This window comes from Chroicocephalus ridibundus, chromosome 5 (assembly GCF_963924245.1).
Source record: "Chroicocephalus ridibundus chromosome 5, bChrRid1.1, whole genome shotgun sequence".
NCBI lineage: Eukaryota > Metazoa > Chordata > Aves > Charadriiformes > Laridae > Chroicocephalus > Chroicocephalus ridibundus.
The window spans coordinates 6,737,002-6,764,764 of record NC_086288.1 but is presented as its reverse complement, the minus strand read 5'-3'; the positions used below and the strand labels follow the sequence as shown (position 1 = coordinate 6,764,764).

Genomic DNA, 27,763 nt, shown 5'->3' with positions numbered 1-27,763 from the left:
TTTAGCTGTCTGTCTTATGCATTTATGGAGTTCAAACGTTTTTGAGTGTATGTTGGGCAATTGCCGGTGTCCTGTCGGGGGATTCTTTATGACTTGGAGCATCACCAGGATTGTAGTGGTCATCAGATGCCTTTGTGATCCTGCCCCTTTGCAAGTGATGGATGTGGAGGGGACTGTGGGAACATTCCTGTCTGTGGCCTGCATGCAAGAAAAATGTTTTGTCTTGCACTGCCAGAAATGTGAAGTCTTTGTAGCAGTCTATCAGTGCGGCAAAACACAAGGGGGATAAAAAGGCTGGTGTAGAGTGGCCTTCTAGTCCCATCTCCTCCTAACGATACCGGTGTTATGACTGTGCCGCGGACCTAGATCTGATGTGCTTCCCTCTGGAAGAATTCTGGCCAATTAACATTTTTGGAAAGACAAAACACAGTCTTTCAAGGCAACCACAAAAATTTGGAATTAATGAAGTGGAGGGAAGGAAGTACTTCAGCTAAAATGAGGAATTGCTCCTTGAAGCTATGTCCTATTTATGAAAATTTTTGTATAGGCTTTCCCTGTTAAAGGCAGGAAAACGAGGACTTGCTGAAGGCAAGTGGGAAATGTTGCGCTGTTGAGTCAGTTGAGAGATTGAAGTCTATGGACTAATCTTTCAGAACTGTCAGCTAAATAATTCAATAAACCTTGACCTTTTCCTCTGTACGCAGATTCTGTTCAACTTAATTCCACTTTAGCTCCTGCTGAAGACAGAAAACTGCATGCTAAGGCAAACAACATTATTTGTAATCCTCTATATTCTTTGATTGCTGACCTTTTCTTATTAATGATGAATGACTTCTGTGGCGCCCTAGAAGAGCTTCAGGTCCGGTAAGGGGCTCTGCACATTCCCTTTTCTTTTTCTAAGCAGATGTGAGCGCTATGACTTAACACTTGGAAAATTAGACCATACCATGAACACAGTGGTGTCGGGTTTTCCTGCACTGTTGTTATTGTGGGCGTTACTTTGTTAGAACTGCGCTCAAATGCGCGCATTACTAATGAGAGTGAAAACATTAGACCCGTCTAAATCTGAAGTGTTTTCTCTGGCCTTTTATTTAATATCCTTAGTGTCATATACGCTTGTGCATGTTGCGTATGAATCTAAGAAGAGCTGTTCTGAGCCAGCTCTTTCACTCCAGTTGATACTGGATCAACGCTTCCTTGGTGTTGCTGGACCGGTCAAGTTTCCCTGAGGAATTCCATTGTGTATCTTGCACTTGTTCGGACACTAAAAGTCCTCGTAGGGGATGTCCCTAGGAGTACATTTGTCCGCTTCATTTACGTCCTCTGGTAACCAACCCCAAGATGAGTTGCCAGTGCACTGACCGTGTGAAGTCACGTAGCTGAATGATGATTTATTTTTTAAGTCGAGACCTGTTCATCCTCGCTGCTGTGGTACCTGGGTATTGAAGAAACCGTGTATGTATATCAGCATTGTTTTAGGATTTTGATAGAAGGACAGTTACTGTGATAAATCTGAACTCTTTAGCCCAGACTCAAGAGAACTAGTAAATAAATGATCTGAAGCTATATGCCTTTATATACACAGCTCTGTGTGCCCTACTTGGAAACGAGGTCTGTGCAAACGAGTGTAGCGCGTCCGTGTCCAGGGCAGCACCATGCCATAGTGTCCCCCACCTACCTCTGAGCAAGGCAGCAGAGCACACTATTAATGCAGAGCCTGCTAGCAGGTCTCAGGGCTAATTAATTATCCAGAGCACGATATGGGGCACCTTTCAGTCCTGGAGCTTGCTGAATGGGAGCTGACAAAATGTACCCTTGATGTGCGGCTAGGGTTTTTCAGGAAAGAAAACATGGGGTTAAGGACGTGCAAGCCAGCCTTGCTCAGCTGTGCCTGCACAACTTCACAAGGAAAGCTGCTGCTCTTTGTTTGCAGTGGCCCTTAATTTGATTCAGGTATTGGAACAGTGCCGCCTTGTTATGGTTTTATAAGCAAGCCCTATGGGCTGCTTTCCTTTCTAAAAAATCTCTGTATTTTGCTCTGGCTGTGTTCGCACCCCTAACTGGACTGGACTTGGTGGAAGCCTGGGGAAGGTTTGAGGAGAACTTGGCAGTGGGATCGGATGTTCTGTTTCTGGGTTTGGGTTAATTCTGCCGCCTTGTGCCTAGGATCGGTGTCCCAGGGAGCTCCCTGCAGATGGCCTCTGCCTTAGTGTAACTAGGAGTCTCGCCGAGTTCATATATCGCACTTTGCTCTGTGTTGAGTCCCATACTGCACCGTGCTTCCAGCCAAAGGCTTTTAGCAAAGTATAATTCCACTTATTTAACGGCCTGTGATGCAGCTGTTTCAGGGCTATTTTAAGTGCATGACGGTGGAATACAGAAGGAAATGGCTGTTGTTGGCTTTTTCCTCTCTGCTGGCTTGCTGGACTACATCTGTATCTGTGGTGCTGTGGGACAGCGCAGCCAGAAGGGCTGGAAAAGGGCAAAAGAGCTCAGGGGGAGGGAAAAAAAAGAAGTGTTTCTAATGTCCATATAGCGACACGCCTTCCTGCCGTCTCCCGGTTAGCTTCTGCCCTACTGATCCAAGTTGGTTTTAAATTCTTAAGGCTACACGTTCTGAAGTCCAACAAAAACTCTACTGTCTGCTATACTTGCTGGTGTCAACTGGCTTCTTGTCACCGACTGACTTGCGTGCCACACTGCCAAGCAGCAGCTGGAGGTCTGCTGGGCTACAGTCCCCCACTGAAAACGTCTTGTTCGGGGCTGGTGTGAAGGATCCCCCAACTTTGCTGGGTGTGCCTGGCTGAGAGAGGACGGCTGGGGATACTAAAAGGGATCTATTTGCCTTTCCCTGCATGTGGCACCACAGAAGACAAAAGGCGGGGAAATTACAATAAATCGCGCGCTGTTTTTTGAAATGGGAGGAGTGGAGCATTTCAGCCTGGGGAGCCTGGCACTGAGTAACAACTCCCATTTTATTTCTTCAACCTCATGCAAGCGGTCAAAAAGGCAGCTAGTTCCACGTCGTCCCCCTGTCGGGAGAGAGACTGGCTAGAGAAGCGAAGAGCATCTGGTTCTCATTGGGCTCTGCCTTTGGATGGTCTTCATTCTTGTTTGTCATATTATGTCTTTTTTTTTTTTTACCCCCTCCCTTCCTCCTTCCTCTCTTTTTTTTTTTTTTCTTCCTTCAGTGAGTTTACAAGTCTTGCTGGAATGCACATATGGTCTTTATCATCCACAAAGTCCAGCTTTTTTTTTTTTTTCTGGTTAGCAGTTTGTGACATCAGGGGCTGTTAGAGGCATTAGTCACTCTTACTCCAAATAGGAAGGTCCGTGGTTTTTGGAAACCTATGGAGGATTTTCTTTTATGTTAGTTTTTGGCATAAATGGAACTGTTAGTGCTCTGAGCTTGCGCTGACCTTTAGCCAAACGTTTTGCCTGGAAGACAAATGTTCATTCCCACTTTCTGCAGCCACTTCTGAATTGTCAGATTTTGCTGACTTCCCTCTTCCCCAAAGAATGTGCCTGACTGTATCCTTTTTCTCCATCCTCCTGCTGAGTAGCTGCAGCTTGCCAATGTAAGCAATTCCCTTTGCCTCCCTGCCAGTGTGCTTTGGAAGCGCGGGAACAGCAGTGGCTCCGTTGGCTGCAGGGAGCGGGTCCTCGCTGCGTGGCAGGGGCTGTGACTCGCAATTGCAAGCCGCTGGCAACCAGGATATTTGGTGCTAAGTGTCAGGGAGATAGGCCTTGTGCTTCCCACCACGGTCTCGTCCTGCGATTCGTTCAGGGAGCCAGCCTTGGAGAGTGTTTTCTTCTCCATCGCTTCTGCATGTTACTGCCTGCGCTCTTGGAAGCGTGTCCAGCATCACCCAGTCTCTGAGGGTGTCTCCTCAGGGGAACCCCTTGCTTTGGCTTGCTGGCAGCCTCCTCTGGCTAGTGATTCCCCAGACGAAATCTCATGCATCTGCAGAGCGATATTCTGTGCGAGGAAGGGCAACGCGAGACCCACGCCTCCCCTTCCCCATCTCCTGCTTTCTGGTGCTTTGTTGCCCAAATTGCTTCCAGCCTTCCTCCCGCAAAATAACTTTTTCTGCTCTCCTGATTCTCCAGGATTAAAAGGAAAAACCAGTACATTCAAGGAGAGCTTTTTTGTGTTGCCTGTGACCTTTGTGGTTCCTGAGCGAGGCAGCCAGCTGTGGCATAGAACTTTGTTAATGGTATTTTTTTGTTACTGGGAGTAGGGAGACCTGGCTCCTTGCTATTGTTCTAGGCATTGCTGGACGGCTGGGGCGGGGGACTCACTGCATGAAGCACACTCTCGTGGGAAGCTGTGTGTCCCTAAGCAGCTACAGCTGGTGACAGCTTTTATCCAGGAAGAACAAGATGGTTTACTGAGGTCCAACCCTCGGGGGCAATAGCTGCAGCAGCGAGTCGCTCGGTGGGTTGGTGGTAAGGCGGGAGGCATTAGCCATCCAGCTTGCCTGCCTCTCTGGTGGATCTTTGCGGCTTGCTTGACACATCAATCTACAGAATGACAATATGTCTTCCAAAGGAGTCTGCCCTCCCTGTTGAGAGAGAAGGGGGGGGGAAAGACAGACCTCCCAGACTTCAGTAGCTCACAGTGAGACGTGCCCAGTCTGCAGCCATCCAGCAGCAGAAGCGTGGAGACAGGAACTCCCCCTCCTCTGCTGGTGACACTGATGGTTATGCTAGCCTAAATCAACAACAAAGGCCTTCCTTTCTTGATTAACTGATTGATTGCCACGGGCTGTTTTCTTGTGGCAGGACTGCAAGGAAGGGAAAGGAATTGTTCTTTATTTTTGTGTTGCTCCCACACTATTATACTTGAGGTCCCTTGTCCAAGAATTAAGGGTTTAACCATCGCTTAAGTCCATGTAAGGAAAGGGATTGGGGGTGTGGGTGCTGTTCCAAGGAACTTTAAACAGTGAGCTTGGCTCTGGTGTAGGTGCTGGGAATACTTCGTGTCCTGCCGGCAGGGACCCTGGCTCTCAGGTTTAACATGGGGAGTGGGTACGATAGATCCTTCTCTTGCCAACTACTCTCTGCTTCTGTGCTCACGGCTCTTTCCTGAGCCACCTCTTGTGTCTGAGCAGACTAAAGTATCTCTGAGGTCCCTGGCTTTGGATGCAGCATCTAAGATGACTTCAGAAACACAGGAACGTGCGCCTAGTAATGGGGCAAAAATGTAGCTGGCCTGGGCTGCTGACAACAATAAAAGCTTTCAGAATTTCTTAAAGGTGCCTCCTAAGTCGCGTGGCCTCAAATAACTAAGCACTTGCTTCATATTTGTGGTTGAGCTCAATATTTTGCATACCAGCGTTTTCCCCCCTTCTTGAATTTGAGGCTCATTTTTGTTTTCTTTAACTCTTCGGAGGCCATGTGAAACTGACCCCCAGCTGCTAGGAGCAGGGGTCCAGCGGGGCCTGAAGGGGAATATTTTACTGGCAGCCTGAAAGCAGAAGGGGCTCAGCCAGGAGCTAGCTTGGCGAGAGGGAGCAGCTGTCGCCATGGTTAAGTTCTGAGCGAGGAGAGCAGGCAGTGGCAATAAATGCAGTGTCCTTTTGGACCCTCTCTCCTCAGCCTTTTGGGAGTGATATTCTTTTTTTCTACACAGGAGAAGAGCAATTTTCCTTTATCTCGGATCAGCTTCCAGACACCTTCTGAAGTGTAAGGACGTGGCTCTGCTTTGTGCTGCCTCTGGAGAAGCGATGCGTTTATGGTGGTGGGACCCACCTTTATATCCACCTCCCCATCCGCTCACAGGCATAGTCTTGCTGACTCCAATGAGGAAAAATAAGTTTCCCCTTATTTCTGCTAGCTCTGCCAAGCTGCCGTGGCTTAGGAGGAATGAGCTGATTGTCTCCTTGCACGCGCCTCGTCAGCCAAATTGTTTTGTAAAGCTCTCGTTGAATTACATCCAGGCAAACCCACTGTTTGTCACAGAGCATCCGTTACAGCGTTGCTTGACCTATAAAACCTTTGCCACCAGAAGCTGTGCATGAAGAAAACCAGATCTGGAGTAGACTTGACAGGGCTCTGCCATTGCAAACCCTTTCTTGGCTTTCTTGGTTTTTGCAAGCCTCTTTTTTTCTTTTTTTTTCTCCTTTTTTTTCTTTCCCTCTTAGAATTAAGAGCACTAAGATGTGGGGTCCTGGAAATTAATCTCTTTATGGTGATGGTATGTAGTAGAAGCTGTGCCTCTGGAGGCCTGTCTCTGCTTTGCTTATCTTTTCCCTTACTCTGCTAGAGTTAAAACCAGCAGCTGCGATAACACCATCTGAAAGATTGTTGACCCAAGAAATGTCAACCGTGGGATGCCTTGTAGGTCACTCTGCAGAGAAAAGTAAAGCGATCAGCATCTTTCCCAATAAACAAGCATTTGTTTGTTACTCTATAGTTTTTGTAGGGGTTCAGCATATAGCTCTGGAGGCTCGGAATCGCTTCCCACTCATGCGGGTGCTATCAAGAGGGAGGGACGGCGGGTTTGCCCTGTAACGTGGAGTTCAGTAGAGGAGACATGTCTGTGTTTCAAGGAAGAGTTTAAAAATAAAGACTGCTCTTGGGGTGTCTTGTGTTCTCTGACATCTGAGAACATCCAGACATCCAAGTCCAGCGTGTCTGGTGTAAATTGGCTGATCTCTATAGAAGTCTGTGGAGCTGGAGTTTTACCCGTGCTGATCTTGTCCGTCGCTGCCGAGGCTGCCAGCGAGGAGAGGTGCTCGGCAAACAGTTGTTCTTTCAGTGTGCTTGTGAGAGGTCAGTGCTTCCGGATACAGTGACTTGTCTGTGAGTTAATAAGGCATCTCCTAGGACTGTGAGTGACAGCTGAGGGAGTTGTCTTAGTCCAGGAGCGTATTTAGGTGCAGTAGTGGGGGAAGAGCAGGGTTGTGCTGAGCTCAAAGGCATGCTGAACTCTGCTCGTCATCTGAAGGGGAAATGAGGAGTACCCTTGGGAAGAAGTGGGTGAGGCAGGGTGATGACATGCCTTTCCACTTGGGGTGAGGTGCCCGGGGAGCACTGCTGCCTTCCTCTGGAAGAAGAGCCCCGTGGCAGGAGGAATAAATCAATGCTTGTAGCATTGCTTTCCTGGCTTGTTGGGTGTACACGCGTATGGGGAGTTCCAGGCTTCTTTCTGTGGGGCAGGAGCCTTTGCCTGTGTCAGCCTTTGACCATTATTCAGCTGGAGGCACCCAGTTCACAGTGGGGTGACTCACTTGAGACCAAAACCCAGCCCACTGACTCTCAGGAGCTTGTCACAGCGATTCACAGCTGGAGCAGCGTGGCCATCTGACTTAGCGTCCCGTTGTTTTTAAAACACTTCTGTTTTGCCAGACTGAACGCGTGAATCACTTGGTCTGTTCTGCTAATTATAAGCTGAGCAATCACGCTTGTTGCTCTCTGGCAAAGGCTTCCTTTCCGTGTGGATAAAACCTTTGCTCGTGAGCTACTCCGGAGCTTGCAGCCGTTTCAGTCCCTGTCCCCTCCCCAGGGCTGACGACTGTAGCACTGTTGAGCTGACAAAGCCAGAAGTGCCCAGTCCAATGCAATCGGACTAATTGGTAAAATTGTCCGTTGTGGTTTTGCTGGTTGGCATCCTTGGCTGACCCGTGCCGTGGCTAAAGGGGCCGCAGAGCCGTGGGGGCGGAGTGGCAGGGGGTGGTGGTGGTGTCCTGCAGCTTCCAGCCTGCTGCCCGAACCTCTGCCCTGGGGTGAGCAGAGAAAGGAGTCGGGATTTTTCTCCTTGTGTCAGCATCCCTGCAGTTAGCGAGCAGGGGTAAGCATCCCCTTGAAGAGGGTGAAAGCAAGAGCAGAGGCCTGGCTGCAATGGTAAGAAGTTATGCAGTGTGTGCACCTCCCTTTAATCTTTCTACTCAGGGAGGCGCGGCCTGCATCTCCCCCAGAATAGCGTCTGCTCTCCGAGTCCATCTACGTGCGCCGGAACTGGCTGTTGTGTTCCATGATGCTTTCATTTGTGTGTGGAGGGAGATATTTAGAAGCTCTAGTCCCTTTGGCTCTCCTGCCTTGTCCAAAATGCATCTCTCTGATACTTCTGCGGAAATGCATGTATTTTCTGTGCCCGCTCTACTCAACGAGATGCGCTGCCGTCTGGGGAATACTGAGGGAGGTGGAGACTTGGGTTTGCGTTTCATCTCTGCCCATGCTTTGGGGGCTCTGAGCTTTTCATGAGCGTTATGGTGTTTTGCGCAGATATCAGACTGCACTTCTGCCTCCTGTTATGCAGCACAGCTTGAGAAAAATACTCGGCACTGAGAAGTGTAGAGGGAGTTTTTTGTTTTTTCCACTGTTGATGTTTGCCACTTGCAGTGGAAAAAAAATAGAAAGGGGAGGGAACTAAACCAACGAAGGTATGAAGCAAAAAATAACTGACACAGATGCAAGAGATGAGCCTAACTTCTGTTCCTGCTGAGTAACTGGTGATGAGGCGGTACTTCCTTTCCCAAAATATATCAGGGAAAGAGATACTGGTGCTGTGCTGAGCGATGCTCAACACCCACCAGTTTCTCTGAAGCCTGTGAGTCACGGGCACCTATTGCTTTCTGGGATCTGCTCCGAGCTCCCTTCACTTAATGATGAACCCAAGCCCACTGGTGTTTTATAAATACTAATGTTATGAATATTTAATTTAACCCGTTCACATTGTGCATAAATCCCAGGGTCTCTTTCTGTTGCTTGGGGCGTTTCCAGGAAAGTCACTGTTGCGGGTAAATGGGGTGATGGTTTCTTTCGTGTTGTGGGTTTTTTTGTGGTATGTGGTTTTTTGGGGTTTTTTTGAGTGTTTTTTTTTTTTTTTTTCTGCCTAGCCCGAGTGAAGGATGTGGCATTTCTTAATCACCTTAAGCTGCTGTGGTACAGTGTTGCTGAATAGCTGTGCCGTATACGGTGGGATGGAGGTGAACAGTCTGGTGTGCTGGCGTTAAGCCTTCAGCCAAGCCTGGTTCAGCTGTTAAGAGAAGGCTTAGGTGCCTAGTACAGGTGTCAAGCTGCCTGTGCCAGCAGGGCAAAAAGGAGCCCTTTGTGCCATATGGTAATAGCACAGGCTTGGACATTTTTTGCTTTAAGATGTTGCCTTTCTCGGAGAATTTCTGTGGTTCTTTTAAGCCTGAGTGGTATTTTCATCAACATTCGGCCTAGATTTAACTTAATTTCTTCCTGCAATCAGTGTCTGGTCTGTATGTTTTGAGGAGGGAAGTGGGGATGCTCAGCAGTTGCGCAGAGAGCAGGAAGTCCTCCTCTGCTTTTGATTCTTATTTTAACAACCAAAGAGTGTCTTTTTCCACGTCTGGTTCAAAGCCCGCTGATTTTGTGAAAAAGAAGCTGGTGCTTCCAGCAGCTTTAAACCGGGCTGGGGCTGCCCACGGCTGTAATGTAGCTCAGTAGCGTGGCCTAGGTGGAGTGACTCTACTGGAAATGTTTGGGTTTGGATAAAGGTTAGTGTCTTAAGTTAAAGACAACAAACTTTCTGAGAAAAACATTGTGTGAAATAAGAGCAGAGCAGCTCTAGGGCTGCTGAGGAGGTTTTTCTTACTTTTTTTTTTTTTTTTAAAAAAAATCTGTGTTCAGGATGTTGGTATAACTGCAGTTTGCCAGGGAAGAAATAACTGGGCTGGCTTCTTTCTCCAAACCTCTCTGTGAATTACTTTACAGCTGTTGCGGAAAAGCCCTAAATATAATCTTGGGGGTGTTTCAAGCCTCCCTCTGTGAGGTCTGCGCTGCCCTGTTACGCTGCCTGAAAAGGGCTTTGGGGTGTTTGGTGTTACCAGCCCAGGTCCACGGGCAGCCTGGAGGAGGAGAGCGGGTCAGGAGGGGTGCCTGGCCTGGCTTTTTTTTGTGCTGAAGACACGAAGGGGCGGCACGATGGGCTTTGTAGGTCGCACAGGAAACGCTGGGAATAGTGCCCTGCTTTCTCACCTCATGTTGGTTGAGGTTATTTGTAAACCAAGGCACCCGCAGAGCAGCACGCATGCTTTTTCTTCCTTCCGGTCAGGGCCTATAAGAGCTGGAAAGAGATTTATCTGGCTTTAGAGGTGGTGTTGCCATCTAAGCTATGTCCTGCTGTGGTCACGCCGAAGGGTTGCAGCAGAAGTCCAAGAGCGTCGTGTTTCCCTTGTATTGCTGGGAGGGTAGAGCAAGCCTGAGAGAGCTGCTCCTTCCCTTTGGCAAACTGAGCCAAGGAGAGCACGAGCTTGGTGCTCTGCTTGTCTACGCAGGCTTCTATTGGGAAAAGATTTTTGGAGTTGCAACCAGGACTACATCACAACCTGTGTCACTCCTTTGTGTGCTGTTTGGGAGAGCTGGCCTCACTGGGTGGTTTGAGGAGGCTCCCACGCTGCCGGGGGAGTCTAGAAAGGGGAGGTTGGCTGGTTTCTGCCATAGGGCCGTACAGCGGCCACGGAGGAGGCAGATTCAGCTGCTTTGTGAATGAAACAGGAATTGGTCTGCTTGCAGCTATGACTGTGTTTCACTGTTTCTCTTCCAGGTGTCCACCTAAATAATCTTTGGGTAACCCTTGGTGTACGCGATGCTGAGGCCTCAGAAACAATGTTTGGGTGTTGCAGTTTGGTACAGAATCACGGTTTATTAGTCGCAGGCATGGAGAAAGAGGCGGGTGGTGTTTGCATGCCTTGGGTTTGGAACCGTTTTAAATCCTGAGCCCCACAGCAGAGAGCTGGATAGAAGTAAAAGGGAGAGCACGTTTGGGAGGCAAACGGAGATTCTGCATCCCAAAACCTCTTGAGGTGTTACACGGTTCTGACAGGACTAGGCACAGCCTTTTTGCCCGACGGGGGTGTTGCAACCCTGTTAAATACCTTTCTTCTTGGTCTTACAGAACGATGACCTTAGGAACCTGTCCCTCTCTGGCCATGTGGGCTTCGACAGCCTCCCTGATCAGCTGGTCAACAAGTCAACGTCGCAGGGCTTCTGCTTCAACATCCTCTGCGTGGGTAAGTCATCCTGAGCCGCTGGGCGGTCAGTTCATGCCAAGGAGCACACATATCCACAAATTAGCACCACTTCCCTCCTGTGAAGGGTAAGATCTGAGGCAGTGGGGGGACCGTAGTGGCAGGTAAGTGTCAGTTTCTTCCCAGAGCTGCTCCAGGGTAAGATCTAGAATCCCACTTTTCCTTTCCTCTACCCCATCCCCTAAGTCAAAACGTGGGAATTTCTAGATGTTAAAAATCGATGCTTTTGATGGTCTTGCGGTTCTACTTTCCCTAAGGGCTGCCCATAAGGAAACGGAGCTGACTTGGGAACTGAATGTATTTTTAGAAGAATGTTAACTTAAAGCTGCTTTTCTCTGGGTTGGGCGCAGAGGCTGTTTCTCAAAAAATTGCATTCCTTCCCTTCCAGGCTTTGCCTGGCTGGCTCGTTATATTCTTAGTTTCTCCAGTTGGAAATGATGCCATTTTTAGTCTCCAAATGATGTACTTGAGAACAAAGCCTGTCACCTGTTCTCTACTGTATTTAATCTGGGTGCTGCAAGTTGGTTTTATAGCCGGAGTTACTGTGTACTTTTCCCAGATTGTTCAGAGGGTGAAATATGGGGAGGCAACTCCTTCTCTTGGCTATAGAGCGATACTTGCTGTCTTGGCACTCTATAGATACTCTGCCGTTGGAAATCCATTGCTCAGCCCTAGGCAGCTGTGTGCCCAACCGGCTTTGACCTGTAGGTGGACCTTTCCGAGATACCCCCAGAATGTAGTTCTGTAAATTGATGAAAATGGTGGGTTTTACTCTTAATTTGGCAGAGCAGTCTATAAACATCATCTTGCCATTCATTGTTCATTTAAGCCCGCAAGAAGGGAGTATTGTCCCTTCTAATGAGTTACACTAATGAGCTGGAAAAAAACCCACAACCCTCTGACTGTGATTTTTCTACAACAAGTTGAGAATTTCTGTCTGCGGTGCAGCATGAGCCGTCTGAAAAGAAATGTGGCGAACACGCGAGACTCCTCTCGATAGCTTTGCACCTCGAAGAACGAGATAAGAGAATAGTTGTACTCCTGCACGCTCAAGCTGCCAGCCCTCATGTGACTCTCTCCTAGCAGCATGAAACCATTTAAAATTCATCAGGGAACAGCCCGATTAGCAGGCAGCTCTTTGATCAAAATGGCATAAATTAATTGCCTTTTTCTCTTGCAGTAAGTATGCCTTTCTTAACGTGACTTTGTACGTCTCCATTAACATAGCAATTTGGTCCAGCTCTTTTCTCTTGTAAAATGTGCTGATCAACCATTTTTTCACCCCAAATAAAAATTTCACGCAAATCACGGCAGTTACCCAAGCAGTAGAAATCTCCCCCTTTAAAAAGCAACAAACCACAAACAAACCAAACTTTTGAAATTGTGTTTTGAGAAAGGACACGAGTAACTTTGGCGTCGTAACGTGAGTCTTTTAATTGTGATCTGCACGGATAAAGTGCTGCAAAGCCCATCTAGCACAGCGTGCAGCAGTGCTGCATTCCCATCAGGAGCTCAATGAAATATGGAGCTTCAGAGATTAACAGTCTGTGCCATCAGTTTAGGGCAGATCTTCTCATGTGGGTTGCGCTCTATGTGGGCCTAGTTTTTGAGCTATGATGTCATGTGTACTTTCTGTCTTCCCCCTCTTTTCGTTTGTTCGTTCTTTTTTAAAAGCTTGCTTCGTGTCCCGCAGCTTCCCAGGATAGGACTGCTGTGACAAGCATCTCTCTGCTCCATTATTTTACCCTAATCGCTTATCTTCCTGAGCCTAGCCTGGAAAATAGTCCAAGTCAAAGCCAGCAAAATGAGCTGTTGAGTATCACAGAGCAACAGGTAGTTGCTGAGTTAGTGGTATTTGTTGCTGTGGACACAAATACTATATGGTTTTCTGAGGTCTTCTAAGCAGGGGGTTTGCATATTTTGAGAGAGAGATTTTTCATGCTAGGAGAGTTGTTTACAGCCCAGAGAGATGCTTGAGGGCGATCCCGGATGCAGGCTCCCTTTTCCCACCTGGTATTTTGCTTTGCTTTTCTGTTACTCACTTCTACTTCAGAGTTTGGGGGATTTAAGAGGTTGGGATAAGACCCCTTACAAGCCCAACCTGCAAATGCCAGAGCCTGCCCGCTGCAGTCCAGAAGGTCTGTCCCAAATCCCAGCATCTCCTTGGTTGGATCAACTTCAGGATGTACTTCAGCCCACCCCTTGCTCACACCACTGGTAGCAGTTTGAGCGTATAACTGCTATAAGCAAACACTTCTGACTTAAAAATGGGATTTAGGCGAATGCTGTCATCCGTGTTACTAATTGCACTGGGGATTAGTGAACCTGTAAAAGTTTTAAAAGTTGGTATTTAAGCAGTGTGCCATTTTAGATTTTTAAAAACTTTTTATGCATCCCTGTCTCAAATTTTCATTGCCCAAGTTTCACGATGGGTTTCTTGTGATTCTCTTGCAAAAGAAATGCAAACTGAGCTGGAAAAATAATATAAAAAAAAAAAAGCATAAAACCATGTAGAGAATCAGATATCTCCTTGGGAATCAAATTTGGAGTTGAGAGAATTTTACAGCTTCTGTAAAGAAAGTCATACCAGAACTAGGACTTAGCCTACGCTATTAAAAAGATAATTAAGTATTTTTTGAGTAAGAACGGCCTCTTGCTGTCCCGAATACAGATATTGCTTGTGAAGTGGGGAGGTTGGGGCTTTTCGTGCCATCGAGCAGGAGGGAGCCTGCGCCACCAGTCAGGTCATACCAATGTAAAAACCATGGGCAACAGCTGAAGACCCCTGGGAGGAAATGCTTTTATGGGAGAGGAATGATTTATTTGTCTCTCTTGTACCACCAGTGTAGCAAGTCCAGTAACAGGGTTCTAGCAGCAGCAAGTATTTGCTGGTTCATCGTAGGAGTTGTCCTTTCCCTTCTCCAAGAAGGGGGGGACTCGCTTGTCAGTTGTCTAAGTAATAGTTAGTAAAACTGTCATGGTTTTTGTTTTGGTTTTGGGGTTGTTTGGGTTTTTTTTCCTTATTTTTTCCCCTCTTCCTTCCAGTTTAGTACCTTCTCTTCAGGGAACCTCATAAGATTCAGCGCATCCCCTACAATTTCTCCATTTCCCATGGGAAACACCAACAGCAGTACTACTGGAAAAAAAATGCATGCCTCTGTGTGTGTGTGTGTGAAATAAGCCCCTTTCTTTCCCCAAAATAAGGAAAAATCCCTGAGGTCAGTGGTGCATAGATCTCTGGTCATGCCCCTTTCAATGTCCTTGCCTGTGATTGTGGTACACCTCCCTTGAAAATCCAGCCCATGGATTTCTCTCGCCATTCCCAGCACAGCAGCCTGGCTCTTCACCTGCGGGTGAGGACTTCTAGCTTGGAAGGCATTTGTATGATCTTGGTGCCTGTCAGGGTAGCAGCTTTTGCATAGCAGGGGCTCGTTGTGGATTTGCATCCCCAGCGTGTGGTGCTTTGATCGGGTATGGCTGCAAGGTGTGCTGCAGACCCTGGCGGTGTGAGCTGCGGAGGAAACTAGTCAGAGCCCAGCAGGAGAAGCCGGAGCTGCTGTCGCCTCCCGATGTCCACAGAATCCCTGGTTCAGTCCTGGGGGATTGGCAAAGATGGGGACTGTCTCAAAAGACATCTGTTCCTGTGGGGATTATTTTGCTTAGCCATGTGCACGTCGCCTAATCGCGATGCTGCCCGAGTGGAATAACTCCTTAGCCTGGCGAATGCGCCTGCGAGGGAGGTGAGGAAAAGCAATCGGGCGGTACTAACATTGCCTTTGTCTGCTCAGGCGAAACTGGCATTGGCAAGTCAACGTTGATGGACACTCTGTTCAATACCAAGTTTGAAAGTGAACCTGCGACGCACAATGAGCCCGGTGTGAGATTGAAAGCCAGGAGTTACGAGCTCCAGGAGAGTAACGTCCGTCTGAAGCTGACTATTGTCGACACAGTTGGATTTGGCGATCAAATTAACAAAGATGACAGGTAAATTTATTTCTGTCAGGAGAAGGAATCCTTGCGCTGATGTGCTCTGAGATCAGAAGGGCTCGGCATTGTATGGGGAGTAGGTCCCTCGCTGTTCCTGGGGGTGTTTCCTGATCCCGGTGTGGCAGCTGGCATCACTTGCCCCGTGAGACAGGTAGAAGTGACGAGAAACAGTGAAGAACAAACAGATCAACTGGGCTACGGAACTGAAACTGTGTTTCTGCCCTCTTTGTCGCTCAGTTGAAGTACCCGCTTGACTTGAAACGTGGAAATGTTTGAAAGCATGAGTGCAAATTGCAATTACATTGCATCTTTTGGGGAGCTGGCACTCGGATGATAGTTCCTGTTCACACCATCCAGCGATGTTCAAGTCAAAGTGGGTTTTACTTGAAAGCGGGCGCCTCGGTACAATGTTAATGTTGCATGCATGAAGTAAATATTCTGGGCAGCCTACTCGATCCCTTGTGTCCATCCATATGGACTTTTGGTGTAGTGTTAAAACTAGTCATACTAGTACTCAAATTAATGCATTTTCTTTATCTTGGAGCCATACGTTCCCTCGCTGCGGTAATCCCGGCTCCCTCTGGAGGGTTGTTTGCGGTCCTCTTCTCTGCACCTTGCCAAGTGAGGGATGCGCCGTCTGGCAGCGTGTGCCCTGACTAAAAGCTATTTGGGGACTAGGGTGATAGGCAGCGTAAGCTCTTTGAAAACACAAACTTGACATCAAAGTTTCCGCCAAGATCCCCGTTAGCATGGCAGCTGAGCAGATTCTGCTTCCTGTTTCTTAAGGAAAACTCTAGATTTTTTTTTTTAAAAAAAAAAAGACTTTACAATGCTTTATTTCTGTAAAGCTTCCTTGTTTCTTGACCTGACACCAAAAGGCAACTGTTGCTGCTGCTTTGCAGCTCCTGCTCCTAAGTGATGCTACAGAGGCCAAAAGGGTGAGGGGGGTGTGCTGGCGGGAGGGAGAGCTCTGCATGTCAGACACTGCCATATGCTCTCGGGCGAGAACAAAAGCAGCTCAGAGGAGGAGCAGGTGCTCGGAGCGGGGATGCTCTGCAGCTTGTTACTGCCGGGTCACTTTGCATTTGCTTCACTTGACAGACGAGAAGAGCCGGCAGTGATGGTGGTTAAACCCCCTCCGACTTCCCTCTCGGGCGGTTGGAGAGAGTGGCAGTCACTGGGCAGCAGGGCTTAGGGACAGCTTTTGTCCTGCTGTGTCCTGACACATATGGCCGCAGCGGGTGGCGTTTTTGCTGTGCTCCTGGTTGAGTCCTCCAAATCCTTTTTTTGCTCTGCTTTTTTATGGTGCTTTCTCTAATATGCTCTCCCAGTGTAAGGCCTTGCTGCTTTCTCTGCAACATGCCTCTGTCTGAGGTTTTTGGGGTCTCCTGTTCAGAGTCAGAATTTGCAAAAGCAAAGAAACTGGAGCAGCAGTTGTGTTACGAACCCACATAGTGACATTCATGACACCCGCTGTGCCGGCAAATTAGCAAGCAGTGCTTCGTACTGTCGTATGGGTCTCTGCTATCAGCAGCCCTCGCGCAGCACTGTCTGTCTCTTGCTACAGCTCTCGCTTGGCAAACCGAGCAAGAGTCTCCTCTGCTTCACTGAGGGTTTTGAGCAACTGCTCAAACAGCTGTGCTGGCATCTGGAGCAGAGGGGTCAGCCCAGAGCCTTGCTGGCTGCCTGTCGAAGAGTGTTTCTGGAGGACCTGAAAACTCCTGATGATCTATTTCTTCCTCACAACGGCTTTTGAGGAAGGGCGTTAACGCTGCTGTGAATCCAGCGCTGAAGGCAGTGGCGGTGTTGTCTTGGTGCCTTGGTCTCCGTGCCCTCCTTTTGAGAGCTTCCTTGGGCCAGAGGGCCTGAGGCTGCCCTTGGTACAGCGAGGAACAAACCGAAAAGTTCCCTTTCCAGAAGCATGATCAGTCACATCAGGGCATGTTACGCTGCACCAGCATTTTTTCCTCTAACAAAATGGTCCCCACAAAGTACCCAAACAGTGCAGTTGTCTCCTGAGCTTTGCTCACAGACTTCAATTCCTGAAAAGTTCCTTTTATCCCTTAGTGAATCTCCCTTCCCTCTTTTAAGATCACAAACAAGCTTTTAGACAAGCCAGGCTAGGTGGCGGTTTCATGTTTAAATTGCCTTGTGCCGGATGATTCTCAGTGACGTTGGCAGAGCAGCAGCTCAAACTTAATTGGAGAGACTGTAAAATACGTTGTTTTTCAGGATACCAGCCTTGCGTGGTTTCTCTGCACCGAAAGTCCGGGGTCTCTGACAGTTTATCCTGCTAACTATGTCCATTATGGAAACACACTTGCTAAGTAGGGACTGTAGGCTGGGTGGGGAGGGTCCCAGTGCTTGTCCCTGTATTGTGCGGAGCACCCATGAAACCTCCTGAGCGTCCCAGCAGTGAACGCCCTGGTTTTCTCTCTGCCCTGTTTTCTCTCTTCAGCTACAAGCCTATAGTAGAATATATCGATGCGCAGTTTGAAGCCTACTTGCAAGAAGAGCTGAAGATCAAACGGTCCCTGTTCAATTACCACGACACCAGAATTCACGCCTGTCTGTATTTCATTGCACCAACCGGACACTCGCTGAAGTCCCTAGACTTGGTCACCATGAAGAAGCTTGACAGTAAGGTACTCGCTGCTCATGTTACGACCCTCGCGTGGCCCCACTCGTGCTTTCATGATCTTGCCACAGATTTAGTTCAAGCTGCTCAGAAAAATACTGTCTGTTTTTTAGCAGTGGGGAATGGCAGAGATGCGGTGTGAAAACCTTACCTTGGGCTAGCTGCTAGAATGGGTCATTGTTCAGTAATTCGTATGCTGCAGAGATTTATTAGGAGTTTGAGCTCCTACCCTCTTCCAGTCCCATCTCGGGCTAGGAAACTTGGCCGCTTGCTCGGCAGCTACGCCGTAAAGTTAGCCTTCTGAAAGCAGGAAACTGTATTTGTGAGGATGTATTAGGAGACTGCTGTTCTTTTTGCTTTCCTGTGGGTTAACTCAGCCAAGTTCAGCGACAGGTTTGTTCACAACTGAAAGATTGGTTGGCTGTTAAAAAAGAGAGAAAAGCGTGTTTTCCTCCTTGAATGCATAAATAAAAATGAGAGGTTGAACTCTGCTGGTTCTAGCACTCGGACATGGCTGTCATCGCTATTTTGCTTTGTCCAACTGATTAGTTAGGCTCTTCTACAAATCCTGATTTGGTAAGTGTGTATGAGATAAGTACACCTAAAACACTTTAGGTCATCTTACTGATCAATGAAAAACAAATCAAAATGCTGTGTCCGCGTGCTGTGACTGCATGCAGCTAGACACAAACAGCGATTTGATCTTCTATGGCAAATGTAGTGTTGTTCTGGCCGTAATCTGATAAACAAGAAGAATCTGGATGAATACGTTTTAAATAAAAGCACTCAGCATGTGCTTTTTCGGTTGCTGTCATGACTAGCAAGAATGGGAACCAGGCTTGGTTTAAACCATGGTGTTTTTTACTAAGTACTTGCAAGAAGATTTCATCTCTCTTCTTCTGGAGACAATAACCAAGGTACACATGTAAAACCTGAGTATTTAAACTGAGCGTTCTCTGTGTTGCTGTGATTAAGCAATTCATGATTAAGCAATTTAAATCAGTCCACCTTGCACCTTTGGCGCATTGGATCCTGATTCTGGAGAAGATAAATGATGACAATGGTTCTTTATTTCCTAGAGTGGCCTATCGATTGGTTTTTATGCAGTGATGGAGAAGGATCCCTGCCCTATTCAACTTAAAATAGGGTTATGGAGGTTTGCCCAAAGTGAGCTAATTGGCCTTCATGTTCTATCTTTTAAAGGGGGATTTAATAACTCCAGGCCATCCTCTGGACAGAATTAGGAGATGTAACATAAGAGGATTTTCAAGTACTGTAGTTAAAATCCCTTCATATAGGTCAATATCAGCATCTTCCTCACTATGTTTTTCTGTCTGCTGTTGCAAGGAGAAGCAAATTGTGCAAGATCAAAAGCAGAAATTGTCGCTCTGGAGGGGAGTAGAAAGGGAAAAGAAAGCAGGATTCCTTGTCCTAATGCATTCTTGCCCTTTCCCAGCAAAGCAGATGCTTGTGTGGTGCTCATCTGTGCTACACTGAGGGTACTGTGCCACCTCCCCTCGCCTCCTAGATGGTGTTGCTGTTTGCCATCCTGCTGCCAGAGCTGCAAACGGCCTGGCTGGGGAAGAGAGTCAGTGGCTTGTGTCGAATTTCTGTATTAACCCTATCATGCGGTTCTTTTGGGTGATTGTCTTAGAGCTGTGCAGGGAGAAATCAACCCCAGTCCCGCAGTACAGCAGTGTACGGGAGCATGTGAGGGCACGCAGGTGGAGGAAGCGTGCCTGTGTTACTGCCAGCCCCCTCCCTCTGTGTCGCGTGGCTGGATACAGATCATCTGCTTCCACTTCCAGTGGGGTAACAGCAGCGCTGCTGCCCACCCGGGTCTCCCTGATAACAACGCTGAGCCAAGCGCCCAGGAGAGGCTGTTGTCTGAGTGGGTCTCTTGGCAGTAATCCAGCACGGAGAAGTGCATAGATAGTAATTTCCTGTATTTTTTTTTTTTTTTAGAACAGCTTATAATAATCTGTGACAGCATTTCCTGTCCAGCCAGTTTGGATGAGGAGGGGAATACGACAGGACAGGAAAGAGCACGTTGCCAAATTGCATTTGACTTCTTTTTAAGGCCATCATCGCTGCTGCCTGAAAATCCTGTCTAAGGCAGTGGTGCTGTCAGCAGCAGCCCCAGGGAAGGTCTTCCGCTGGGGCAGTGGTGGCTGGTGGCACTTATAGGGCTGTTGCTGCAGGATGCGCGCTGCTTTCCATCCTCTCCCGCTGACGCAATGCCTTGTATGTGGAGGTGCTGTCTTTGTCTTGCAGGTGAACATCATCCCTATCATTGCCAAGGCTGACACCATTGCAAAAAATGAGTTGCACAAGTTCAAGAGCAAAATCATGAGCGAGCTGGTGAGCAACGGCGTCCAGATCTACCAGTTCCCGACAGATGAAGAGACGGTGGCGGAGATAAATGCCACGATGAGTGTATGTTATTTTGGGGGGATTTGCTTGGCTTGGTGTGCATGGGCCCATCCTTGACTGTCGGGCACACTGTGCCTTGTTTCATTTGGCTTTAAAACTACAGTCTAAGCAGAGATACCAGGCTGGCCAGAAGGCTTTTGGAGCTGGAGATACCTGTCACGTGTGGGCTGCTTAGCCAGATATAATTCATTGTGTGGCAAATGATTCTCGTCTGAGCATTTTTTCCGTATCCTTTCTCTGTTGCGGCGTTCCCATCTCTGGAAAGGAAGAGGATGGGAGGCAGGGCCCCGATGCAGTCATGGCAAAGGCCTGGGGTTTGGGTTTCCTGTCCCAAACGACCACTTGTTTGCTTAGTGGGGGGTGATTCACTTCTGGCTTTGTTTTTGCTTTCCGGTGAGAGCAGGGGCATCAATGATGTTCCAGCTCTCCACAGGGCCAGTGGCCATCAGCTGCAAGGGCTCTGGCTTTCACCTCCTTCCCCTTCCTCTAGCGTTAGGAGTGGGATTTGAGGGCAGACAGGGGTGGGGTAGAGCAAATGTTTTAGTGGGGTTTACAGAGGGGAAACAACTGTTTCCCATGGGCCTGACTTGGAGCACAAGGGGAAGAACCTGAGCTCAGGGTTTCTGGCAGTGATGTGCATCATAGTAGCGCTGACGGGGCCCTTGGGGATTTCAGCAGGGCACGTAATGCCCAAGAGGACATGCCAACCCCAAAGCAAGTGCACTCAAAAGCAAGCGCAAGGATCGGGTGGAGTTATCTGTGGTTTTACAGGGAACCAAGGCATCAAGATTAAGCCATTTCCTTGCAAGTTGAAGGAAAAAAAGAACTCACTTTTGTGAGTTTCCCTGCACAGCTGCTTGTAGATGGCCAATTGTCACATCCAGCTGGATATCAGACCCTCTCAAGCCTTGGTATTGCCTCTTTTCCCTGTCTCTGTTCTGTTTTCAACGGGGAGAAGCTGGCATAGAGAAGGGACGTGGCTCTACCAGGCTGAAGTGTGTGTTTGCCTTCCTCTGGTGCAGCCCAGCTGCTAGGAAACTCCTTTGCCACTTAATTGCGTCTCCTCTGCCACTTGGCTTCTTCCCCTCCCACCCAGACTGTGACCACAGCTTGGCTGCCACTGCACCCGCTCCCAGAGCTTGCGCCCATCCCTTTTGGATGCTGTTAAGGCAGGGAGAGAGCACTGCAGGGGTGGGCTGGCAGCAGCAGCCGGCTCCCTCCTGGAAGCAGCCACGCTTCTGGGAGCAGATCCCAGATTGTCGCCACCACACCCGTGGAGAGACTGGGATGTAGCAGAGCTCGGTGACTCAGACGTGTCAGCCCAGGGCTGGGTCCATTCTACTCTTCCCCTTGCTCACAGCTTTGCCCTTTTTAAGAGGAAGCATTAGCAATTATTTCTAGCAGCAGAAACCCCCTGAATTTTTAGCCTATCTTCCTTGGGAGGAGGTGCTTTTTCTTCTTCTTTTATTGTTTGATAGTTATTTTTCCTCAGTGTTCAAATTCAATTCCAGCTTGTAAGACTCCTGTGCTTAAGATAGTCATGCTTTGCAATTACATGAAAAATATGTACATCTCTTGTATTTGTAGGACTTCAGATTTTTGGACTCTTAGTCTGAGCAGGTTTCTCATCCAGATCGTCCTGTTGCTCTTTTTAAAACACCAGATAAATTGCAAAGGCGTTTAAGCAACTTAAATCCAGGACAGCTGCCACAGTAAACGGCCTTCTTGAGAAACAATCCCTGGCAAGGCAGCAACGGAAATCCCTAACCTTATTGTCCGTTTCCTTTTGTAGGTCCATCTTCCTTTTGCTGTGGTTGGCAGCACTGAAGAAGTGAAGATCGGCAATAAGATGGCAAAAGCGAGGCAGTACCCCTGGGGTGTTGTGCAGGGTATGTTACCGAAAGCACAAGTAAGACCTCGTCGTCCTATCTCGTTCTGATGAAAGGTGCATTGATCTCTGGATGGTCCTTATCAAAATCTGTCTTGAGAAAGCAAGATCACAGCTCTAAGACTTCTCCTTAAAGTCATAGAATCATAGAATGTGTTGGGTTGGAAGGGACCTTTAAAGGTCATCTAGTCCAACCCCAGTCAGGGCTTTGCAACCTAGATCTAGACGTGGAGGGGGTTTGGCGGGAGGGTGATAGTGTCAACTGAGCCATTGGCTTTGGGAAAGAGCAGGGTAACATTACGACGAGATATTAAATAACCAGCTTGAAAAACAAAAACTTAAATTTCCGTTCTCTGTTCCTTATGCTTTCCTGCCAGCAAAAAAGCGTGAGCTTGGACAGCCGAATGATTTGGTTTTGACCTTGCACGTAAGCCTGAATGCAAACACATAGCTGGGGGATTTTTCGGGGAGGTTGGGAGGTGCTGCGCCCTCTCGACTTGAAGTGGGAACAGAACTAATTCAACACTGGCTACTTGGTGTGTGTTGTCTCGGTATCGAAAACTGTGGATGTGCAGCAATCTCCCATAAAGTCAGCCAAAAGTTCCTTTCTGTTGGAGAGCAGAGTTTGGGTAGGGCTGTGTTTGCAACCCGGGGTGTGCTGAAGCTGCCAAAGGTAGGGCTGGTTCTTGCTTTCCCAAACAGTGCAGAGAAGTACAGCGTTCAGACAGCAATGGTCTGCTTGTGGCTTCAGCTCTGTATCCAGTTGGAGAATGGCCCCGCAAGCTGCAGGGGAACATTCGCTGGGCCATTCTGCAAAACTCACTGAGTTTTTTATCAATAATACAAGCTGACCCTGAAGCAGCTTCAGACTTACTGTCTTCAGTTGTGTACGCTAGAGGATATTACTGGGAATAACTCACGATTGGGAAGGAAGTTGATATGTTTGGGAAGTCTTGGACTTGACAAAGTATCCTGCTGGGTTCTTGCTGTTCCCAGGAAACTAGGACCAGATAGTCAAAGATGTGTTTAGTTGGGTACCAGAGAGGCTTTGAAGGTCCGAGCTGCCCCTTTGGAGGGACAGCTGCGCCGGTCTGAAGGGGAGCAGCTGGAGAGTTGTCTGTTTGCAAGAGATGCCTGCTGCTTCCCGCTGCATCCTAAAGAGAGAACTTCCACTCCTTGTCTTTAAGTGTACCCAAACTGTTTGCCCGCACTGAAGCGTGCAGCCGTCTGGCCGCAGGCCCTTCGCAGGCTGAACAGCTTGTTCAGCCAGGGGCTGACCGTGGCATGCCAGACCCAGCTCCGATTAGAAGTTGTTATGGGAAGCCATGTTATACTCTGTGTGCTGCCTCCCTTTGTTGCCAGGAGCAGGGGTTTAGGGCTCCTTAGTAAGGTTGGCTGGCATGAAAAGGGTACAGCATTGCTGGCAGGGTGTTCTCCTAACTTTTCCTTTCACCACTGCTGCAAACTGAGACTTTGTAGCGCACCCGGGCCCCTGTTGGTGACTCGGATTTAGAGCGGATTTGGGTGGGAAGTGAAATCCTGTTTGCAAATGGATCATCCACCTTGTAGAAATGCATGGAGAGACAGGAGCTCTATGACAGATGGGCAGCACAGAGATCTTGCAAATTCAGCGTAAGGCCTCGAACTGGTGCCCTTGTGTTGGTGTGGGATGGTCTTGCCCCCAGTTCAGCAAGGCGTTTTGGGGCAGGCTGACTTGGAGTTCTGCTGGCGTGCCTGAAGAACTCTCAGGCCCGGGTGCAGGGAAAAGAGGGACCTGGCTTCTGGGTTTAATGTTCCCTCTGTGGATGCCCTGTCTTTTTTGCAGTTGAAAACGAAAATCACTGTGACTTTGTGAAGCTGCGGGAGATGCTGATCCGAGTGAACATGGAGGATTTGAGAGAGCAGACGCACACCCGACACTACGAGCTGTACAGGCGCTGCAAACTTGAAGAGATGGGGTTCAAGGACACGGATCCAGACAGCAAGCCGTTCAGGTAGGAAAGCGTAACTCAGGCCTTGTACAACCAGAGGGACTGGAGAGTTTGGGCTTGCAGATGTTTGCAAGGATCAGGGAGGGAATAGCCATGGTCACTTAGAGCAGCTGAGATGTAAAGTCTGGCTGGGGAGGAAGACCTTGTGCAATGCAATCTTTCCCTCGGGGCCTAGGATTCGTACAGGAGAAGCACAAGAAAAGCTCGGGTGGGTGAGAAAGACAATTCTTGCATTAACACTTTGAAAATGTCTGCAATCCTGGAGCAGGGCCATACAGGTTTTCTAGAGTCCGCAAAATGTCACCAAGGTGCTTGAAGGTGATGTGTTTTGAGGGCAGAATGCGACCCGTTTCAGGTCAACCTGGAAAGTTTAGGAAGAAGCAGCGCGTGTCCGTGGATCTATCCTGCACCCGGTTGCTTAAGTTGTATCAGTTTTCTTTGTGCCCTTCCCTACCATGGTAGATAGAAGCTGCTGGCCCTCATTCACAAGCGTGTGCCTTTCCTACCTGTTGTGCGTCAGCCAGTACTAAAAAGTGTCGAAAGGCTTGATTTTCTAAATACTCCTCCTGTCACTCAGTGTGAAGAGCAGTTCCTCGCTGGACTCATCGGACCGATTTTGCTGTCCGTGTTTGAAACTGTCTGTTGCTGTACGTGGCCAAGAGACTGCTGCAATGCAGAGCCTGTCATGCGCATCGGTACTGTTTCCTGGTTTCCTTGTGTCCTCAGCATCGTGGAAGGGGATGTGTTTTTGTAAGACGCGGTGAGAGAGTTGGCGGTAGTATAGTAGATCAGGGCTTGTGGGCATGTCTGATTGGCAACAGTTAACATCAGTTAACTGTTTACTTTAACGTGTCATTTTTTCAAGTTGGGAGAATCTCATTTGGGGGTTGGGAAGCTGAATTTTTTTTCTTCTCTGCCCTTGTTTTCCTAAAACCTGTGAACTGTCCAGCCTTCAGTGAAGGTTATGCTTTTCTTCCTACTGGCACTACTATGAGCCTCATGGAGATGTGAGGGAATCTGCTGAATAGTGAGTTTCTTAATCGCTTCAGAAATTCCTCCTGAAACTTTTTGCTCTTAGAGGAGGGCAGGTTTTGAGATGGTCAGGCGATATGTTAGTGCCTCATTTCCTCCCCTGCAGACTCAACTGTGTTTTGCAGCCGCCTTGCTCTGCTGCAAGTCAGGGCCACGTACCATTGACGGGCTTGAAAAGGGTAGCTGTGTCCATGCTGAGATGAAGGTGACCCACGTGCTGAGGTATAACCGGTTACCAAAGGGGAGATCCTGGGATAAATCTTCTTGTTGACTCTCCTAGAGCTTTTCACAGCCGCTCCAAGGTGCGTTGTGATCTGGTGCTTGACGTTTGGCTTATTACTAAACACAGAGTGTGTGCTGTCAGGCGGCTTTATTGGTCTGAAGCCCAAGTCGTTAGCCAGGGACAACAGCTGTGTGGGAATTTGGGAGGGAGTGTTTGTTTTCTTCTTTCATTTCCTGTTTCCCATTCCTCCCCAACTTTTCCCCAATAATTGCACCCGCTGCCTTAGCATCCCACGCTCCTCTCTGCCCCAGGGGAAGGCAGTGGGAATCAAATGTGCATCCGTGTGGATTTACCCCCGTAACACGTGCGCGTGTCAGGAATTGGTGTGCCAGTCTGTGAGACTGCAGCCATGCTGCTGGCTTGTGCAGATCACCATGGACATGGTTCATCTCTGATCCTCAACCGGGGAAAGCCAGGTGGGCTCCAGGGCAGAAGGCAGAGCAGGGACCTTGTATTCGCGTTTCTGGAAAACAGCACCCCACGGCGAGCCAAGCAAGGTCTGCGCTACGGCACGGAGTTTGCATCAATTCAGGGGTTTGTTTGTGACTGGTTGAGTTCATGGTAGCTGCATTTCTTTTGCAGCACAGAAACTCTGCTGGAATCAGTCAAGCCCGGTTCTGTTACCAAACCCGAGTGTGAAGCTTTATTGGATTTCCTTTCTGGAGAGCAATGGCTTAAGATGGGCTCAGCCCTTCCCTTTGAGGAATCTGAGGAATTTCCATTGCTTCCTGTACACGAGGCCTCTTTTGACCAAGCTATAAGTAGAAAGGAAATGAAAATGTACAGAATTTCTCCATCTGGTACGTGCTAGTTCAGAACTGTTCGCTCTGGGTGCCTCCTCCCTCCAATAAATAAACAAAACCTATGATCCCAAGCTGTTTGGCCGAGGGTGATGTATATCTGAAATGAGGAAAACAGTAGGTTTGGTTCTTTCTGTTCTTCCATCTGAGACCAGGGATCAAAAGCATGCCTTTCCCCGGGGTCTGAGCCCTGGGAGCCACAGGGACCGCCGCTCTTCAGCTGGTTTGCATCAGCCAGGAGCAGGGAGCCTTTTGTACACCTCAGGGTGAGCGGGACAGGAGACCCCAGCAAACCGTTGGTGCTGTGTAGGCGCTTGCGCGGGGCGTGAGAAAGGGAGGCTGGCGATAGTTGAGATGCCCAACTTGCTGGCAGAACCCCCGCTGCTTGTCCCAGCTGCAGGAGGTGAGGAAGGAGCACGAGTGCCCCCGTAGGCATCCGCTCCTTGAAATGGGGTCCTCTCTTGCACAGAGATCCTTCTGCTGTCCTGTGTCTGTTGCGGACTGGTCTCTCTGGTTAACTTTCTCAAAACAGTTTGGGGTTTTTTTGGAGTAATATTATTTGCAAGGGCATCATTTGGTGTGTGGGTGTGTGTTGGGGAATCAAGTTACTCTTGTAATCTAGGTTTGTATGTTTGTATACTTAAAAAGCAAATTCCCGTGTCGTCTCTGTGTGTGAGAAGCTGCGGGGATCCCAGTTGGTTTGGACTGTTATTCCTTAGGGCTGTAAGTGTTTTTTTCATATGCAGCTGGGAGTTGCCGGGCCAGTTTCTCTGAGAACTTTGCTTCTCTGGAAGTCGGAGTCACTTCGGTAAAGAATTATGTTTGCTGGCTTTAGGTTAGTGGTAAGCTTTTAAGGCTGAAGCTGGGACAATCTCACAGTAAGCCCCTGCCACCCTCGCTCCTGCCAGCCTTTTCCTGCTTGCCTGTCACCCGGCATTGTGTTTTCGGAAATGAGCTTTGCAAGGAATTGTTTGCGATACAGGATACGATGAGCGGTGTGCAGTTTTCTGTGTCAGTCCGTAAGGCTCTGCTGCTCCCTAGTATAGTGTGTCACTAATTGCAGATTCAGGTTTTGCTCACTGAGCAGTGGAGGCTAATCTGCCCTCAGGGTTTCCCTAGGCTCTAGCCAGACTCTTGAGAAGGGTTTATGAATTTAAGTTTCAGTGTCCACAGTCAGAGGATTAAATCCCAGACTGAATTTTAGAGAGGTTTTGATGGAAGTCTTCTGGACTCTATCTGCTGTGAGCGCTCTGGTTTTTTATTTCTTTAGGAATCCAAAGGTGCTTCTTGCCCTGTACTCCCATGAAAAGATTTTTGTCGTTTTTAGAATCCGCATTTTTGCTTCTATGTGTGGGGAAGCTGGTGTGGTCAGCTGGAGTCGTGTGATTCCTCCAGGGTGGCGAGCGCTGTGCAAGAGCAGTTCTGGGCATCCTCGCTGTGGAGTGGTTTAGGAGGCAGCTGAAGTCCCCATCAATTAGCGGTGTTAAACCCAAGGCTTGGATTTACCTGTCAGGTTTTGTTCCCGAGCTCAATGGTCCCTGCCCCGCAACCCCCCCAGAAAAAACAAGCAACAAAAGTGCCACCAAAACCCACACCATGTGCCAGGAAAGGCAAATGCTTTGCTTCAACGGGATTAAGATGTTCCGCTAGCCCAGTGGTTAATGTGTTCCTTAGGTGCATGGGTGCAGTCTGTCTTTGTGATATCAGT

At 48.5% G+C, this 27,763-nt stretch overlaps 1 protein-coding gene across 5 annotated transcripts in view; it reads left to right on the top strand.

Annotated features, from left to right (window-relative positions):
• The window catches only part of SEPTIN11 (septin 11), an 85,547-nt gene that overhangs the window by 19,150 nt on the left and 38,634 nt on the right, over positions 1–27,763 (top strand). For all 5 annotated transcript variants that reach the window (XM_063335700.1, XM_063335701.1, XM_063335699.1 and 2 more), the window contains exons 2-7: positions 10,871–10,985; positions 14,792–14,987; positions 17,449–17,635; positions 19,903–20,064; positions 21,854–21,950; positions 23,775–23,943. In XM_063335700.1, coding sequence (XP_063191770.1) covers positions 10,871–10,985; positions 14,792–14,987; positions 17,449–17,635; positions 19,903–20,064; positions 21,854–21,950; positions 23,775–23,943 — 926 coding nt within the window. The remainder of the gene's footprint in view (positions 1–10,870; positions 10,986–14,791; positions 14,988–17,448; positions 17,636–19,902; positions 20,065–21,853; positions 21,951–23,774; positions 23,944–27,763) is intronic.